Below are 19772 nucleotides of genomic sequence, written 5' to 3' on the forward strand. Positions count from 1 at the left end.
TCTCTCTCTCTCTCTCCCCCTCTCTCTCTCTCTCTCTCAGACTCTCTCTCTCTCTCTCTCTCTCTCTTCTCTCTCTCCTCTCTCCAAACTCTTTTCTCAATGTAAGGACTCTCCCACACCTCTCCACCACACAAACTGGTGGAGCAACAAACTGAACCTGTCTTTTCTCTCCCCCCTCCTTCGTCCACAGAGCAACAGACAGTGGTGCTGCTTCCCAGATCCCCCTCTGCCTCTAAAACCTACTTCCCCATCCCAGTCGACTGCCTGGAGGAGGAGACCAGGATACGATCCGCTGACGATGGCAAACTCTTCAGAGAGGAGTTCAATGTGAGGACTATTCTCCTACCGCTACTGTCCAAGTACTGTAATCACTTATAGACAAACTGGTCAGAGAGGAGTTCAATGTAAGGACTATTCTCCTACCGCTACTGTCCAAGTACTGTAATCACTTATAGACAAACTGGTCAGAGAGGAGTTCAATGTAAGGACTATTCTTCTACTACTACTGTCCAAGTACTGTAATCACTTATAGACAAACTGGTCAGAGAGGAGTTCAATGTAAGGACTAATCCTCTACTACTACTGTCCAAGTACTGTAATCACTTATAGACAAACTGGTCAGAGAGGAGTTCAATGTAAGGACTAATCCTCTACTACTACTACTGTAATACTATAGACAAACTTGAGGAGTTCCAGGCTACCTAGACACTGTGACAATCCCTGTGGTTGATAGGAGTTCAATGTAAGGTTCTACCCTGTGTGTTGTAATCACCCAGACACTGTGTTGGACCCTACTGTCCAAGTACTGTAATCACTTATAGACAAACTGTGTTGGACCCTGTGTGTTGATACCTAGACACTGTGTTGGACCCTGCTACTGTGTTGATACCTAGACAAACTGTAGAGAGGAGTTGGACCCTGTGTGTTGATACTAGACTGTGTTGGACCCTGTGTGTTCTGATATATTGATACCTAGACACTGGTTGGACCCTGTGTGTTCTGACTGTCCAATACTTAATACCTAGACACTGTGTTGGACCCTGTGTGTTGATACCCAGACACTGTGTTGGACCCTGTGTCCAAGTTGATATCTAGACACTGTGTTGGATTCCCTGCTACTGTGTTGATACCCAGACACTGTGTTGGACCCTGTGTGTTGATACCCAGACACTGTGTTGGACCCTGTGTGTTGATACCCAAAGACACTGTTGTTGGACCCTGTGTGTTGATACTTATAGACACTGTGTTGGACCCTGTTGTGTTGATACCCAGACACTGTGTTGGACCCTGGTGTGTTGATACCCAGACACTGTGTTGGACCCTGTAGTGTTGATACCCAGACACTGTGTTGGACCCTGTGTGTTGATACCTAGACACTGTGTTGGACCCTGTGTGTTGATACCTAGACACTGTGTTGGACCCTGTGTGTTGATACCTAGACACTGTGTTGGACCCTGTGTGTTGATACCAGACACTGTGTTGGACCCTGTGTGTTGATACCCAGACACTGTGTTGGACCCTGTGTGTTGATACCCAGACACTGTGTTGGACCCTGTGTGTTGATACCTAGACACTGTGTTGGACCCTGTGTGTTGATACCCAGACACTGTGTTGGACCCTGTGTGTTGATACCCAGACACTGTGTTGGACCCTGTGTGTTGATACCCAGACACTGTGTTGGACCCTGTGTGTTGATACCTAGACACTGTGTTGGACCCTGTGTGTTGATACCTAGACACTGTGTTGGACCCTGTGTGTTGATACCTAGACACTGTGTTGGACCCTGTGTGTTGATACCAGACACTGTGTTGGACCCTGTGTGTTGATACCTAGACACTGTGTTGGACCCTGTGTGTTGATACCCAGACACTGTGTTGGACCCTGTGTGTTGATACCTAGACACTGTGTTGGACCCTGTGTGTTGATACCCAGACACTGTGTTGGACCCTGTGTGTTGATACCCAGACACTGTGTTGGACCCTGTGTGTTGATACCTAGACACTGTGTTGGACCCTGTGTGTTGATACCCAGACACTGTGTTGGACCCTGTGTGTTGATACCTAGACACTGTGTTGGACCCTGTGTGTTGATACCTAGACACTGTGTTGGACCCTGTGTGTTGATACCTAGACACTGTGTTGGACCCTGTGTGTTGATACCTAGACACTGTGTTGGACCCTGTGTGTTGATACCTAGACACTGTGTTGGACCCTGTGTGTTGATACCTAGACACTGTGTTGGACCCTGTGTGTTGATACCCTAGACACTGTGTTGCACCCTGTGTTGATACCTAGACACTGTGTTGGACCCTGTGTGTTGATACCTAGACACTGTGTTGGACCCTGTGTTGATACCAGACACTGTGTTGGACCCTGTGTGTTGATACCTAGACACTGTGTTGGACCCTGTGTGTTGATACCTAGACACTGTGTTGGACCCTGTGTGTTGATACCCAGACACTGTGTTGGACCCTGTGTGTTGATACCCAGACACTGTGTTGGACCCTGTGTGTTGATACCCAGACACTGTGTTGGACCCTGTGTGTTGATACCTAGACACTGTGTTGGACCCTGTGTGTTGATACCCAGACACTGTGTTGGACCCTGTGTGTTGATACCTAGACACTGTGTTGGACCCTGTGTGTTGATACCTGGACACTGTGTTGGACCCTGTGTGTTGATACCTAGACACTGTGTTGGACCCTGTGTGTTGATACCTAGACACTGTGTTGGACCCTGTGTGTTCTGATATATTATAAAAGTATAGTGGTTCATCATGTGTCACACATGTATGTCTCGTTGATAAAGAGTCCCTGTGTTCTATTTGGGGATTCATGATTCAGGGGGGTGTTCTACTGACGTCAAACGCAGTCTTGAGTTTATGATTCAGGGGGGTTCTACTGACGTTCAAACGCAGCCTTGAGTTTATGATTCAGGGGGGTTCTACTGACGTTCAAACGCAGCCTTGAGTTTATGATTCGGGGGGGGGGGTTCTAGTGACGTTCAAACGCAGCCTTGAGTTTATGATTCAGCCTGAGTTTATGGGGGGTTTCTACTGACGTTCAAACGCAGCCTTGAGTTTATGATTCAGGATGATTCAGGGTCTTTGGACCGTAGGATACACTCTTTGTGGAAGGTTTTCCACATAGAGGAAGTTTACGTTAGTCACTGTTAATGGACAAGAGGTCGTACAGGAAGTGCCGATAGACTGCCTTAACAAAGACCTATTGGTTACACTATACAATGCACATGCTCTGCCTGGAAGCAAGGCCAATGTAATCCTGGTAACCTGATAGGTTTTCAATGGATGGTATGTCATGTAAACTGTTGAACCACTTCAGGTTCAGGCTTTTAAAGTTTCAAAGTTTATTCGCCAGGATACGACAGGTGTAAAACAATACAGTGCAGCTTAGCCTGATCCCAGATCTGTTTGTGCTGTGGTCGTCCTACGGTCGTTGTCAGATCTGTTTGTGCTGTGGTCGTCCTACGGTCGTTGTCAGATCTGTTTGTGCTGTGGTCGTCCTACGGTCGTTGTCAGATCTGTTTGTGCTGTGGTCGTCCTACGGTCGTTGTCAGATCTGTTTGTGCTGTGGTCGTCCTACGGTCGTTGTCAGATCTGTTTGTGCTGTGGTCGTCCTACGGTCGTTGTCAGATCTGTTTGTGCTGTGGTCGTCCTACGGTCGTTGTCAGATCTGTTGGTGCTGTGGTCGTCCTACGGTCGTTGTCAGATCTGTTTGTGCTGTGGTCGTCCTACGGTCGTTGTCACAAACAGATCTGGGATCAGCCTAGTGTTGCTGCCTAACTGGACTGGCTGGCAGACTGACTGGCTGGCAGACGGACTGGCTGGCTGACTGGCTGGCTGGCTGGCTGGCTGGCTGGCTGGCTGAGTGGCTGGCTGACTGACTGACTGGCTGGCTGACTGACTGGCTGACTGGCTGGCTGGCTGGCTGGCTGGCTGACTGGCTGGCTGGCTGACTGACTGGCTGGCTGGCTGGCTGACTGGCTGGCTGGCTGGCTGGCTGGCTGGCTGACTGGCTGACTGGCTGGCAGACTGGCTGGCAGACGGACTGGCTGGCTGAGTGGCTGGCTGGCTGATTGGCTGGCTGACTGGCTGGCTGGCTGGCTGACTGACTGACTGGCTGGCTGACTGGCTGGCTGGCTGGCTGGCTGACTGAATCTGATGTGACTGGCTGGCTGATTGACTGGCTGAGTGGCTGGCTGGCTGTGACTGACTGTGACTGACTGACTGTGGTGTGTTCTGTTTTGTTTTCAGTCGTTGCCGTCTGGATATACCCAGGGGACGTGCCAGGAGGCCAACAAAGAAGACAACAGAGAAAAGAACAGATATCCCAACATCCTTCCATGTGAGGAGCTTCATCTCATTCTCTCTATATCATTAACTAGTGATATCCCAACATCCTTCCATGTGAGGGGCTCCATCTCATTCTCTCTATATCATTAACTAGTGATATCCCAACATCCTTCCATGTGAGGGGCTCCATCTCATTCTCTCTACATCTATATCATTAACTAGTGATATCCCAACATCCTTCCATGTGAGGGGCTCCATCTCATTCTCTCTACATCATTAACTAGTGATATCCCAACATCCTTCCATGTGAGGGGCTCCATCTCATTCTCTCTATATCATTAACTAGTGATATCCCAACATCCTTCCATGTGAGGGCTCCATCTCATTCTCTCTACATCTATATCATTAACTAGTGATATCCCAACATCCTACCATGTGAGGGGCTCCATCTCATTCTCTCTATATCATTAACTAGTGATATCCCAACATCCTTCCATGTGAGGAGCTCCATCTCATTCTCTCTATATCATTAACTAGTGATATCCCAACATCCTTCCATGTGAGGGGCTCCATCTCATTCTCTCTACATCTATATCATTAACTAGTGATATCCCAACATCCTTCCATGTGAGGGGCTCCATCTCATTCTCTCTACATCTATATCATTAACTAGTGATATCCCAACATCCTTCCATGTGAGGAGCTCCATCTCATTCTCTCTATATCATTAACTAGTGATATCCCAACATCCTTCCATGTGAGGGGCTCCATCTCATTCTCTCTACATCTATATCATTAACTAGTGATATCCCAACATCCTTCCATGTGAGGGGCTCCATCTCATTCTCTCTATATCATTAACTAGTGATATCCCAACATCCTTCCATGTGAGGGGCTCCATCTCATTCTCTCTACATCTATATCATTAACTAGTGATATCCCAACATCCTACCATGTGAGGGGCTCCATCTCATTCTCTCTATATCATTAACTAGTGATATCCCAACATCCTTCCATGTGAGGAGCTCCATCTCATTCTCTCTATATCATTAACTAGTGATATCCCAACATCCTTCCATGTGAGGGCTCCATCTCATTCTCTCTACATCTATATCATTAACTAGTGATATCCCAACATCCTACCATGTGAGGGGCTCCATCTCATTCTCTCTATATCATTAACTAGTGATATCCCAACATCCTTCCATGTGAGGGGCTCCATCTCATTCTCTCTATATCATTAACTAGTGATATCCCAACATCCTTCCATGTGAGGAGCTCCATCTCATTCTCTCTACATCTATATCATTAACTAGTGTCAAAGAACAACTTGATAGTCATGTGGAGCCACATTTCCTGGGTCTGTATCTATTTGCAGAGCATAAGTTATTTTGTCATCGGTCAGTGATGCGAGACTCGTTCCCTAGTGACATGTATTCACACAGCAGTAGATACAGATCCTCACAGATAGTCAACTCTTCTCTTTCTGCCTGCACTTCCTTTTGACAGTTTCACTTCCTCTTTGGTCTATTCATTAATTAACCCTCGGTCCATTTTTATAGAAACATTAATTAACCCTCGGTCCATTTTTATAGAAACTGAGACCAGGCTGAAATTTGTTCATCTTCACTCCCAAGTTTTAGGATCTATTCAATACAAAATAGAGATCAAGGAATAGAATAGAGATCGAATAGAATAGAGATCAAGGAATAGAATAGAGATCGAATAGAATAGAGATCAAGGAATAGAATAGAGATCAAGGAATAGAATAGAGATCAAGGAATAGAATAGAATAGAGATCGAATAGACTAGAGATCAAGGAATAGAATAAAATAGAGATCAAGGAATAGAACAGAGATCAAGGAATAGAATAGAATAGAGATCAAGGAATAGATTAGAGATCGAATAGAATAGAGATCAAGGAATAGAATAAAATAGAGATCAAGGAATAGATTAGAGATCGAGTAGAATAAAGATCAAGGAATAGATTAGAGATTGAATAGAGTAGAGATCAAGGAATAGAATAGAGATTAAGGAATAGAATAGAATAGAGATCGAACAGAATAGAGATCAAGGAATAGAATAGAATAGAGATCGAATAGAATAGAGATCAAGGAATAGAATAGAATAGAGATCGAATAGAGTAGAGATCAAGGAATAGAATAGAATAGAGATCGAATAGAATAGAGATCAAGGAATAGAATAGAATAGAGATCGAATAGAATAGAGATCAAGGAATATAATAGAATAGAGATCGAATAGAATAGAGATCGAATAGAATAGAGATCAAGGAATAGAATAGAGATCAAGGAATAGAATAGAGATCAAGGAATAGAATAGAATATAGATCTAATAGAATAGAGATCAAGGAATATAATAGAATATAGATCTAATAGAATAGAGATCAAGGAATTGTCTTTACACCCCATTTTGACACCAGTTTTACCTACTGGAATTGTTGTCTGAAATGTTGTGAAGAAAAGCCCTTAAAGTGCCCATGTGTTTTAAACAGATGACCATTCCAGGGTGGTGTTAACACAGCTAGAAGGAAACCTCTGTTCAGACTACATCAACGCTTCCTATATCCATGTGAGTTGGGGATCTAGCTTTTTGTTTAAATGTGTGTTCTTCTTCGGCCTAAATAAGGTTGGGATAATATATATATATATAAAGCTTCCTATATCCATGTGAGTTGGGGATCTAGCTTTTTGTTTAAATGTGTGTTCTTCTTCAGCCTAAATAAGGTTGGGATAATATATATATATAAAGCTTCCTATATCCATGTGAGTTGGGGATCTAGCTTTTTGTTTAAATGTGTGTTCTTCTTCAGCCTAAATAAGGTTGGGATAATATATATATATAAAGCTTCCTATAGCCATGTGAGTTGGGGATCTAGCTTTTTGTTTAAATGTGTGTTCTTCTTCGGCCTAAATAAGGTTGGGATAATATATATATATATATAAAGCTCCCAATATCCATGTGAGTTGGGGATCTAGCTTTTTGTTTAAATGTGTGTTCTTCTTCGGCCTAAATAAGGTTGGGATAATATATATATATATATAACACTTCCTATATCCATGTGAGTTGGGGATCTAGCTTTTTGTTTAAATGTGTGTTCTTCTTCAGCCTAAATAAGGTTGGGATAATATATATATATAAAGCTTCCTATATCCATGTGAGTTGGGGATCTAGCTTTTTGTTTAAATGTGTGTTCTTCTTCAGCCTAAATAAGGTTGGGATAATATATATATATATAAAGCTTCCTATATCCATGTGAGTTGGGGATCTAGCTTTTTGTTTAAATGTGTGTTCTTCTTCAGCCTAAATAAGGTTGGGATAATATATATATATATAACACTTCCTATATCCATGTGAGTTGGGGATCTAGCTTTTTGTTTAAATGTGTGTTCTTCTTCGGCCTAAATAAGGTTGGGAACATATATATATATATAACACTTCCTATATCCATGTGAGTTGGGGATCTAGCTTTTTGTTTAAATGTGTGTTCTTCTTCAGCCTAAATAAGGTTGGGATAATATATATATATATAAAGCTTCCTATATCCATGTGAGTTGGGGATCTAGCTTTTAAAAAAAATGTGTGTTCTTCTTCGGCCTAAATAAGGTTGGGATAATATATATATATATATAACACTTCCTATATCCATGTGAGTTGGGGATCTAGCTTTTAAAAAAATGTGTGTTCTTCTTCGGCCTAAATACGGTTGGGATAATATATATATATATAAAGCTTCCTATATCCATGTGAGTTGGGGATCTAGCTTTTTGTTTAAATGTGTGTTCTTCTTCAGCCTAAATAAGGTTGGAATAATATATATATATATAAAGCTCCCTATATCCATGTGAGTTGGGGATCTAGCTTTTTGTTTAAATGTGTGTTCTTCTTCAGCCTAAATAAGGTTGGGATAATATATATATATATAAAGCTCCTATATCCATGTGAGTTGGGGATCTAGCTTTTTGTTTAAATGTGTTCTTCTTCGGCCTTAATAAGGTTGGGATAATATATATAATAATATTCATAATAAATCATATATCTATCAACATATTATATAATCTATCATGTTATTATTCCAACCGAAACAAGACCAGTTTTCATTGTAATGTTATTAATTAAGTGTTTTTATTTGTTATTTTTTGTTAGGGCTACACGGACAATAACAAATTTATCGCAGCACAAGGTAAATAAATCAATGTTTTTCTGCAGCAAATATTTAAATTAAAGCGTCACGTGTGTTTTCCAAATGTAATAACACATTTATTTATTTTATTTTAAATATGGCTGCTGGTCCCGTAATGTCAACAAAGATTAATGGGGTTAATGAGCTAATGGACTGTTGTGTTCCAGGTCCTAAACAAGACACGGTAGCAGACTTCTGGAGGATGATATGGGAACAGAAGACGGCAACTGTTGTCATGCTGACCAACCTGAAAGAGAGGAAAGAGGTGATTGGTTACAAGACTTCCTGGCTTTTTCACTGTCAACACTGTTACTTTCACCTTGAGTTTCTCTTTAATGTCCTACCAGCACTAGAAATACAGCAACTGTCTTCATTACACATCACTACTACACTACTACACTGATACTAATACTACACTAATACTATATTACTGCTACACTACTACACTGATACTAATACTATACTAATACTATATTACTGCTACACTACTACACTGATACTAATACTATACTAATACTACACTAATACTATATTACTGCTACACTACTACACTGATACTAATACTATACTAATACTATATTACTGCTACACTACTACACTGATACTAATACTATACTAATACTATATTACTGCTACACTACTACACTGATACTAATACTACACTAATACTATATTACTGCTACACTACTACACTGATACTAATACTATACTAATACTACACTAATACTATATTACTGCTACACTACTACACTGATACTAATACTACACTAATACTATATTACTGCTACACTACTACACTGATACTAATACTATACTAATACTACACTAATACTATATTACTGCTACACTACTACACTGATACTAATACTACACTAATACTATATTACTGATACACTACTACACTGATACTAATACTATATTACTGCTACACTACTACACTGATACTAATACTATACTAATACTATATTACTGCTACACTACTACACTGATACTAATACTATACTAATACTATATTACTGCTACACTACTACACTGATACTAATACTATACTAATACTATAATGTTCTACCAGCACTAGAAATACAGCAACTGTCTTCATTACACATTACTGCTACACTACTACACTGATACTAATACTATACTAATACTATATTACTGCTACACTACTACACTGATACTAATACTATACTAATACTATATTACTGCTACACTACTACACTGATACTAATACTATACTAATACTACATTAATACTATATTACTGCTACACTACTACACTGATACTAATACTATACTAATACTACATTAATACTATATTACTGCTACACTACTACACTGATACTAATACTATACTAATACTATAATGTTCTACCAGCACTAGAAATACAGCAACTGTCTTCATTACACATTACTGCTACACTACTACACTGATACTAATACTATACTAATACTATAATGTCCTACCAGCACTAGAAATACAGCAACTGTCTTCATTACACATTACTGATACACTACTACACTGATACTAATACTATACTAATACTATATTACTGCTACACTACTACACTGATACTAATACTATACTAATACTACATTACACTGATACTAATGCTATACTTACTTAATCCTGGGCCACACTACTACACTGCTACTACTACACTGATACTAACTATACTAATACTCCATAAAAATGGAGCATACTAATACTATATTACTGCTACACTACTACACTGATACTAATACTATACTAATACTATAATGTGCCTACCAGCACTAGAAATACAGCAACTGTCTTCATTACACATTACTGCTACACTACTACACTGATACTAATACTATACTAATACTATATTAATACTATATTACTGCTACACTACTACACTGACTACTACAATACTAATACTAATACTATATAATGTTCTACCATTACTGCTACACTACTACACACTAATACTATACTAATACTACATTAATACTACTACTACATACTGATACTAATACTATACTAATACTATATGTTCTACTACAGCACTAGAAATACTAGCAACTATCTTATTACTGCTACACTACTACACTGATTAATACTACACTACTACACTGCTATTACTACTACTAATACTATACTAATACTATAATGTACTCTACCAGCACTAGAATTATACAGCATGTTACTGTCTTCATACTACATTACTGCTACACATCCTATATTACTACTACACTGATACTAATACTATACTAATGTTACTACACTAATCCTATATTACTACTACACTACTACACTGATACTAATACTATACTAATACTACACTAATACTATATTACTGCTACACTACTACACTGATACTAATACTATACTAATACTATATTAATACTATATTACTGCTACACTACTATATTACACTGATACTAATACTATACTATATTATACTATAATGTTCTACCAGCACTAGAAATACAGCAACTGTCTTACTTACATTCACATATGTTACTACTTCATCCTAATTACTACTACACTCACATATATTACTACTACTCACTGTTATACTAATACTACTACTAATACTATATTAGTACTACACTAACTCCTATATTACTACTACACTCACTATATTACTACTAATACTACACTAATACTATATTAGTACTACACTAATCCTATATTACTACTACACTAATCATATACTACTACTACTCTAATCATATATTACTACTACACTGATACTAGTCCTATTTTACTACCACACTAATCCTATATTACTACTACACTCATCCTATGTTACTACTACACAAATCCTATATTACTACTACACAAATCATATGTTACTACTACACGAATCCTATGTTACTACTACTATGTTACAAACTCCTATGTTACTACTACACTACTCATCCTATGTTACTACTACACTCATCCTATGTTACTACTACACATCCAAATTACTACTACATCATATACTACTACACTCATCCTATGTTACTACTACACTCATCCTATATTACTACTACACTCATCCTATGTTACTACTACACTCATCCTATGTTACTACTACACTCATCCTATGTTACTACTACACTCATCCTATGTTACTACTACACTCATCCTATGTTACTACTACACTCATCCTATGTTACTACTACACTCATCCTATGTTACTACTACACTCATCCTATGTTACTACTACACTCATCCTATGTTACTACTACACTCATCCTATGTTACTACTACACTCATCCTATGTTACTACTACACTCATCCTATATTACTACTACACTCATCACTATATTACTACTACACTCATCCTATGTTACTACTACACTCATCCTATGTTACTACTACACTCATCCTATGTTACTACTACACTCATCCTATGTTACTACTACACTCATATGTTACTACTACACTCATCCTATATTACTACTACACTCATCCTATGTTACTACTACACACATTGCTGCTACACTTGTCTGAGTGCCCCCAAGCCTCTGAAGTCAAGCCATCCATTTCCACTTCACAATCTCTCCTTAAACAGAGAAGGTCATCTGTCTCCATGTGTACTTTCCCCTGTGAGCAGTTCCAAGGAGCTTTACCCTGGAGAGAGAGAGAGAGAGAGAGAGAGAGAGAGAGAGAGAGAGAGAGAGAGAGAGAGCTAACCTTGCAGAGATCAATACAAACAGGAAAGAAAGGAGATTAAAATCAGCTTTTGTGCTGCTCGGAATCGATGGCTAATAAAGCCCTCTAAGTCTTTATCATAATTACTCTTTAAGTGGTTTTTAGACTGGCTAATTCTGATTGGCTGGCTGGCAGATTAAGCCCTCACATTCTCCACTGCACTCAGTGTCTTACCAGTCACCTTTAGGATGGTGATGCATTCAATACACACATTCAATGCCACCCTCCTATACCCCTACACATTTAGAATAGTCCTAGTAAGCAAAATGATGTTGAAAAGACGTCTAAAATAGAGTATTTTCCAGACGTTGAAGTTAGGTTCATTTAGGCTCTGATATGGTTCGGTCTGGAGCAGACTGGATTTGGTCCAAACATAGCCGTCTATGATTGGCTCAGATTTGGTCCAATCAATGCTGGTCCAATCAAGGCTGGTCCTACCGCATCAAACCTGAACCAAATACAAACGTTTATGATTGGTTCAAGGCCGGTCTGGACCAAAAAAACGACGCCTGGACAGGACCAAAAAGAGACGACTTCCAAATGACGTTGGCGTCTGTCTGTGCTTACTGGGATGTAGCCTACAGTGTCAGCCCGCAATGGAATCGTATGAATGTCCATCTCTGTGGTAGGCAGCCTACCATTTTTATAAACCAGGCAATTACATCGGCTTTATTAGTCCAGAATCATGTGACTAACGTGGCTATTTTAAGCTCTGAATATCAGCTACCCAACTTTTTAATCAGGTGTTATCCTGAGCCTATTGGCAATGTGTTTACACAGCAGGAAAATACAGAAAATACTTTCTTTTTTCACTATGTCCTTCATGTCATCTCCTGCCTGTAGGCTACAGAAAAGGCCCTGTGCCCTTTCTACCGGAGGCTATATCTGCTAGTATAGACATTGGAACATTCTCTATGATCTACGTCGGAGAATTGTTTTGAACAGAACGTTGGAGGAGCTCCGCAGCGATGCGTCTCTCCAACGGCACCCTGGGAATGGACAAGATAAAAAAAAAAAATTACGCCCCCCCGCTTCCTTTAACAAGTATATGCCATTTAGCTGACGCTTTTATCCAAAGCGACTTACAGTCATGTGTGCATACATTCTACGTATGGGTGGTCCCGGGAATCAAACCCACTACCCTGGCGTTACAAGCGCCATGCTCTACCAACTGAGCCACAGAAGGACCTAAAGTGAGCACTGCTTATCACAGGTTGTCATCAGCGCTCACCTAATAAGCCCTTAGGCCACTGGTTGAGAGAAATACTCACTCTTTTTGGGGCAAGGTTTTATGTGAGGTTTTATGTTTATTTTTTTACCTTTATTTGACTAGGCAAGTCAGTTAAGAACAAATTCTTATTTTCAATGACGGCCTGGGAACAGTGGGGTTAACTGGTCTAGGAACAGTGGGGTTAACTGGTCTAGGAACAGTGGGTTAACTGGTCTAGGAACCTGGTTCAGCTAGGCAGTGGGTTAACTGGTCTAGGACAGATCTTTTACTGGTCTTGTTAACTAGGAACAGTGGGGTTTGAACTTCAGGGGCAGAAGGACAGATTTTTACCTTGTCAACTCGGGGGTTTGAACTTGCAACCTTTCGGTTACTAGTCCAACGCTCTAACCACAAGGCTACCCTGCTGTTGTTGGAGGGTGCGTCTTGGTCTTGGTCAGCTTAGCTTGGAAAATGATGCCCTTGTCAATCTGACGCAATAGATGGCCGCCTAATCCTGCCTATTGGGCGGGCCGGCCCTGGAGGGAGCTCTTCCTTCTCACTCAACTAATAGGTTGCAGAGTCAGGGGGAGCTAAGAAGTCAAGACAGATTTCCCCCCCCGCGTGTGAACTAATAGAATCTAATACTACTTATCTTCTACACTATGTGTACAATCTAGATGTTGTTATTGTAGGCTACACCGTACGAGACATGCAGTCTCCATGCTAGCATACCACTTAGAATGCACTGTAAACATGCAGTCTCCATGCTAGCATAGCACTTAGAATGCACTGTAAACATGCAGTCTCCATGCTAGCATACCACTTTGTAATGCACTGTAAACATGCAGTCTCTATGCTGGCATACCACTTTGTAATGCACTGTAAACATGCAGTCTCCATGCTAGCATAGCACTTAGAATGCACTGTAAACATGCAGTCTCCATGCTAGCATACCACTTAGAATGACCAGTAAACATGCAGTCTCCATGCTAGCATACCACTTAGAATGACCAGTAAACATGCAGTCTCCATGCTAGCATAGCACTTAGAATGAATGCACTGTAAACATACAGTCTCCATGCTAGCATACCACTTAGAATGACCAGTAAACATGCAGTGTCCATGCTAGCATACCACTTAGAATGACCAGTAAACATGCAGTCTCCATGCTAGCATAGCACTTAGAATGACCAGTAAACATACAGTCTCCATGCTAGCATACCACTTAGAATGACCAGTAAACATGCAGTCTCCATGCTAGCATACCACTTAGAATGCACTATAAACATGCAGTCTCCATGCTAGCATACCACTTCAAAATGCACTATAAACATGCAGTCTCCATGCTAGCATAGCACTTAGAATGACCAGTAAACATGCAGTCTCCATGCTAGCATACCACTTAGAATGACCAGTAAACATGCAGTGTCCATGCTAGCATACCACTTAGAATGACCAGTAAACATGCAGTCTCCATGCTAGCATAGCACTTAGAATGACCAGTAAACATACAGTCTCCATGCTAGCATACCACTTAGAATGACCAGTAAACATGCAGTCTCCATGCTAGCATACCACTTAGAATGCACTATAAACATGCAGTCTCCATGCTAGCATACCACTTCAAAATGCACTATAAACATGCAGTCTCCATGCTAGCATAGCACTTAGAATGACCAGTAAACATGCAGTCTCCATGCTAGCATAGCACTTAGAATGACCAGTAAACATGCAGTCTCCATGCTAGCATAGCACTTAGAATGACCAGTAAACATACAGTCTCCATGCTAGCATACCACTTAGAATGACCAGTAAACATGCAGTCTCCATGCTAGCATACCACTTAGAATGCACTATAAACATGCAGTCTCCATGCTAGCATACCACTTAGAATGCACTATAAACATGCAGTCTCCATGCTAGCATACCACTTCAAAATGCACTATAAACATGCAGTCTCCATGCTAGTAGCCTACCACTTTGTAATGCACTGTAAACATGCAGTCTCTATGCTAGCATAGCACTTTGTAATGTACTGTAAACATGCAGTCTCCGTGCTAGTAGCATAGCACTTTGTAATGTACTGTAAACATGCAGTCTCCGTGCTAGTAGCCTAGCACTTTGTAATGTACTGTAAACATGCAGTCTCCGTGCTAGTAGCCTACCACTTTGTAATGCACACCCAATCATTTGTTTCATACTGTGTTGGGGTCAATTATATTTATATTCCTGTCAATTCAGGAAATACACATAAATTCCAATTCTCTTCAATGCTTTTCAAAAAGGAAACTGTATCATTGAAGTTGGAATTAGGTTATTTATACTTTCTGAATGAACTGGAATTAAAATATAACTGATTCCAACCCTGTTTTATACTAAGTTAGGGTGCTAGTATAGACATTGGAACATTCTCTATGATTAATGTCCTGTCCTAATGTCCTGTCCTAATGTCCTGTCCTAATATCATGTCCTAATGTCCTGTCCTAATGTCCTGTCCTAATGTCCTGTCCTAATGTCCTGTCCTAATATCATGTCCTAATGTCCTGTCCTAATGTCCTGTCCTAATGTCCTGTCCTAATATCCTGTCCTAATGTCCTGTCCTAATGTCCTGTCCTAATGTCCTGTCCTAATATCCTGTCCTAATGTCCTGTCCTAATGTCCTGTCCTAATGTCCTGTCCTAATGTCCTGTCCTAATATCCTGTACTAATGTCCTGTCCTAATGTCCTGTCCTAATGTCCTGTCCTAATGTCCTAATGTCCTGTCCTAATATCCTGTACTAATGTCCTGTCCTAATGTCCTGTCCTAATGTCCTGTCCTAATGTCCTGTCCTAATGTCCTGTCCTAATATCCTGTCCTAATGTCCTGTCCTAATGTCCTGTCCTAATGTCCTGTCCTAATGTCCTGTCCTAATATCCTGTACTAATGTCCTGTCCTAATGTCCTGTCCTAATGTCCTGTCCTACTGTCCTAATGTCATGTCCTAATATCCTGTCCTAATGTCCTGTCCTAATGTCCTGTCCTAATGTCCTGTCCTAATGTCCTGTCCTAATGTCCTGTGGTGACTCATTGCTTCCCTGTGTGTGTGTTTCCAAACCACTAGGACAAGTGTTACCAGTACTGGCCAGACCAGGGCTGTTGGACCTATGGTAATGTCCGGGTGGCTGTGGAAGACTGTACTGTGTTGGTGGACTACACCATACGGAAGTTCTGCATACAATATGTAAGTTATTATTGGATGGTAATCATGTAGGTCATGTAGATTATAACAGTACTGTAGGTTTGGTTGGAAATCTACGTGCTTGCCTGTCCTATACTTATTCACTTGTAGTATACTAAAGTACTTTACTTGTTCACTTGTAGTATACTAAAGTCCTATACTTATTCACTTGTAGTATACTGAAGTACTATACTTTTTCACTTGTAGTATACTAAAGTCCTATACTTATTCACTTGTAGTATACTAAAGTACTATACTTGTTCACTTGTAGTATACTAAAGTACTATACTTTTTCACTTGTAGTATACTAAAGTACTATACTTGTTCACTTGTAGTATACTAAAGTCCTATACTTATTCACTTGTAGTATACTGAAGTACAATACTTTAGTCCTATACTTATTCACGTGTAGTATACTAAAGTCCTATACTTATTCACTTGTAGTATACTATAGGCATATACTTATTCACGTGTAGTATAATAAAGTCCTATACTTATTCACTTGTAGTATACTATAGTCATATACTTATTCACATGTAGTATAATATAGTCCTATACTTTTTCACTTGTAGTATACTATAGTCATATACTTATTCACGTGTAGTATAATAAAGTCCTATACTTTTTCACTTGTAGTTTACTAAAGCGATACCAATAAGTATTTGACTGTAAATATGTAGTCTACAGAGCTCCACAACACTGATGGACAGAGGTAGTATCTGGTTTATAGTAATGACTCTATGTAGTATCTAGTATAGTAATGACTCTATGTAGTATATGCTATAGTAATGACTCTATGTAGTATATGCTATAGTAATGACTCTATGTAGTATATGCTATAGTAATGACTCTATGTAGTATATGCTATAGTAATGACTCTATGTAGTATCTAGTATAGTAATGACTCTATGTAGTATATGCTATAGTAATGACTCTATGTAGTATATGCTATAGTAATGACTCTATGTAGTATATGCTATAGTAATGACTCTATGTAGTATATGCTATAGTAATGACTCTATGTAGTATATGCTATAGTAATGACTCTATGTAGTATATGCTATAGTAATGACTCTATGTAGTATTTGGTATAGTAATGACTCTATGTAGTATTTGGTATAGTAATGACTCTATGTAGTATCTGGTTTATAGTAATGACTCTATGTAGTATCTGGTTTATAGTAATGACTCTATAGTAATGTAGTATTTGGTTTATAGTAATGACTATAGTACATTTACATTTACATTTAAGTCATTTAGCAGACGCTCTTATCCAGAGCGACTTACAAATTGGTGCATACACCTTATGACAACCAGTGGAACAGCCACTTGCATCTAAATCTTGTTGGGGGGGAGAAGGATTACCTACCCTTACTTACCCTATCCTAGGTATTCCTTGAAGAGGTGGGGTTTCAGGTGTCTCCGGAAGGTGGTGATTGACTCCGCTGTCCTGGCGTCGTGAGGGAGTTTGTTCCACCATTGGGGGGCCAGAGCAGCGAACAGTTTTGACTGGGCTGAGCGGGAACTGTACTTCCTCAGTGGTAGGGAGGCGAGCAGGCCAGAGGTGGATGAACGCAGTGCCCTTGTTTGGGTGTAGGGCCTGATCAGAGCCTGGAGGTACTGAGGTGCCGTTCCCCTCACAGCTCCGTGGCGAGCACCATGGTCTTGTAGCGGATGCGAGCTTCAACTGGAAGCCAGTGGAGAGAGCGGAGGAGCGGGGTGACGTGAGAGAACTTGGGAAGGTTGAACACCAGACGGGCTGCGGCGTTCTGGATGAGTTGTAGGGGTTTAATGGCACAGGCAGGGAGCCCAGCCAACAGCGAGTTGCAGTAATCAAGACGGGAGATGACAAGTGCCTGGATTAGGACCTGCGCCGCTTCCTGTGTGAGGCAGGGTCGTACTCTGCGGATGTTGTAGAGCATGAACCTACAGGAACGGGACACCGCCTTGATGTTAGTTGAGAACGTCAGGGTGTTGTCCAGGATCACGCCAAGGTTCTTAGCGCTCTGGGAGGAGGACACAATGGAGTTGTCAACCGTGATGGCGAGATCATGTCCTACGGGCAGTCCTTCCCCGGGAGGAAGAGGAGCTCCGTCTTGCTGAGGTTCAGCTTGAGGTGGTGATCCGTCATCCACACTGATATGTCTGCCAGACATGCAGAGATGCGATTCGCCACCTGGTCATCAGAAGGGGGAAAGGAGAAGATTAATTGTGTGTCGTCTGCATAGCAATGATAGGAGAGACCATGTGAGGTTATGACAGAGCCAAGTGACTTGGTGTATAGTAAATAAGAGAGGGCCTAGAACAGAGCCCTGGGGACACCAGTGGTGAGCGCGTGGTGAGGAGACAGATTCTCGCCACGCCACCTGGTAGGAGCGACCTGTCAGGTAGGACGCAATCCAAGCGTGGGCCGCGCCGGAGATGCCCAACTCGGAGAGGGTGGAGAGGAGGATCTGATGGTTCACAGTATCGAAGGCAGCCGATAGGTCTAGAAGGATGAGAGCAGAGGAGAGAGAGTTAGCTTTAGCAGTGCGGAGCGCCTCCGTGATACAGAGAAGAGCAGTCTCAGTTGAATGACTAGTCTTGAAACCTGACTGATTTGGATCAAGAAGGTCATTCTGAGAGAGATAGCGGTAGAGCTGGCCAAGGACGGCACGCTCAAGAGTTTTGGAGAGAAAAGAGAGAAGGGATACTGGTCTGTAGTTGTTGACATCGGAGGGATCGAGTGTAGGTTTTTTCAGAAGGGGTGCAACTCTCGCTCTCTTGAAGACGGGAGGGACGTAATGTAGTGTCTGGTTTATAGTAATGACTCTATAGTAATGTAGTGTCTGGTTTATTTAGTAATGACTCTATGTAGTATGTGGTTTATAGTAATGACTCTATAGTAATGTAGTATCTGGTTTATAGTAATGACTCTATGTAGTATCTGGTTTATAGTAATGACTCTATAGTAATGTAGTATCTGGTTTATAGTAATGACTATATAGTAATGTAGTGTCTGGTTTATAGTAATGACTCTATGTAGTATATGGTTTATAGTAATGACTCTATAGTAATGTAGTGTCTGGTTTATAGTAATGACTCTATAGTAATGTAGTGTCTGGTTTATAGTAATGACTCTATGTAGTATCTGGTTTATAGCAATGACTCTATGTAGTATCTAG

At 40.6% G+C, this 19772-nt stretch overlaps 1 protein-coding gene across 28 annotated transcripts in view; it reads left to right on the forward strand.

Moving 5' to 3' along the window:
• The window catches only part of LOC118382475 (receptor-type tyrosine-protein phosphatase epsilon-like), a 67403-nt gene that overhangs the window by 26015 nt on the left and 21616 nt on the right, over positions 1-19772 (forward strand). For 3 of the 28 annotated variants that reach the window (XM_052517440.1, XM_052517439.1, XM_052517441.1), the window contains 6 exons: positions 191-327; positions 4273-4363; positions 6824-6900; positions 8476-8512; positions 8680-8777; positions 16492-16611. In XM_052517440.1, the coding sequence (XP_052373400.1) occupies positions 191-327; positions 4273-4363; positions 6824-6900; positions 8476-8512; positions 8680-8777; positions 16492-16611 (560 nt within the window). Of the gene's footprint in view, positions 1-190; positions 328-393; positions 405-470; positions 482-547; positions 559-624; positions 636-4272; positions 4364-4452; positions 4488-4540; positions 4556-4602; positions 4618-4644; positions 4680-4773; positions 4809-4835; positions 4871-4923; positions 4939-4991; positions 5007-5033; positions 5069-5121; positions 5137-5163; positions 5199-5293; positions 5329-5355; positions 5391-5484; positions 5520-5546; positions 5582-6823; positions 6901-6988; positions 6999-7084; positions 7095-7476; positions 7487-7574; positions 7585-7868; positions 7879-8057; positions 8076-8475; positions 8513-8679; positions 8778-16491; positions 16612-19772 lie in introns of those variants that run through there. The other 25 variants (XM_052517463.1, XM_052517464.1, XM_052517465.1 and 22 more) reach the window with 25 other exon arrangements.

The sequence above is a fragment of the Oncorhynchus keta genome, unplaced genomic scaffold, assembly GCF_023373465.1.
Source record: "Oncorhynchus keta strain PuntledgeMale-10-30-2019 unplaced genomic scaffold, Oket_V2 Un_scaffold_7924_pilon_pilon, whole genome shotgun sequence".
NCBI lineage: Eukaryota > Metazoa > Chordata > Actinopteri > Salmoniformes > Salmonidae > Oncorhynchus > Oncorhynchus keta.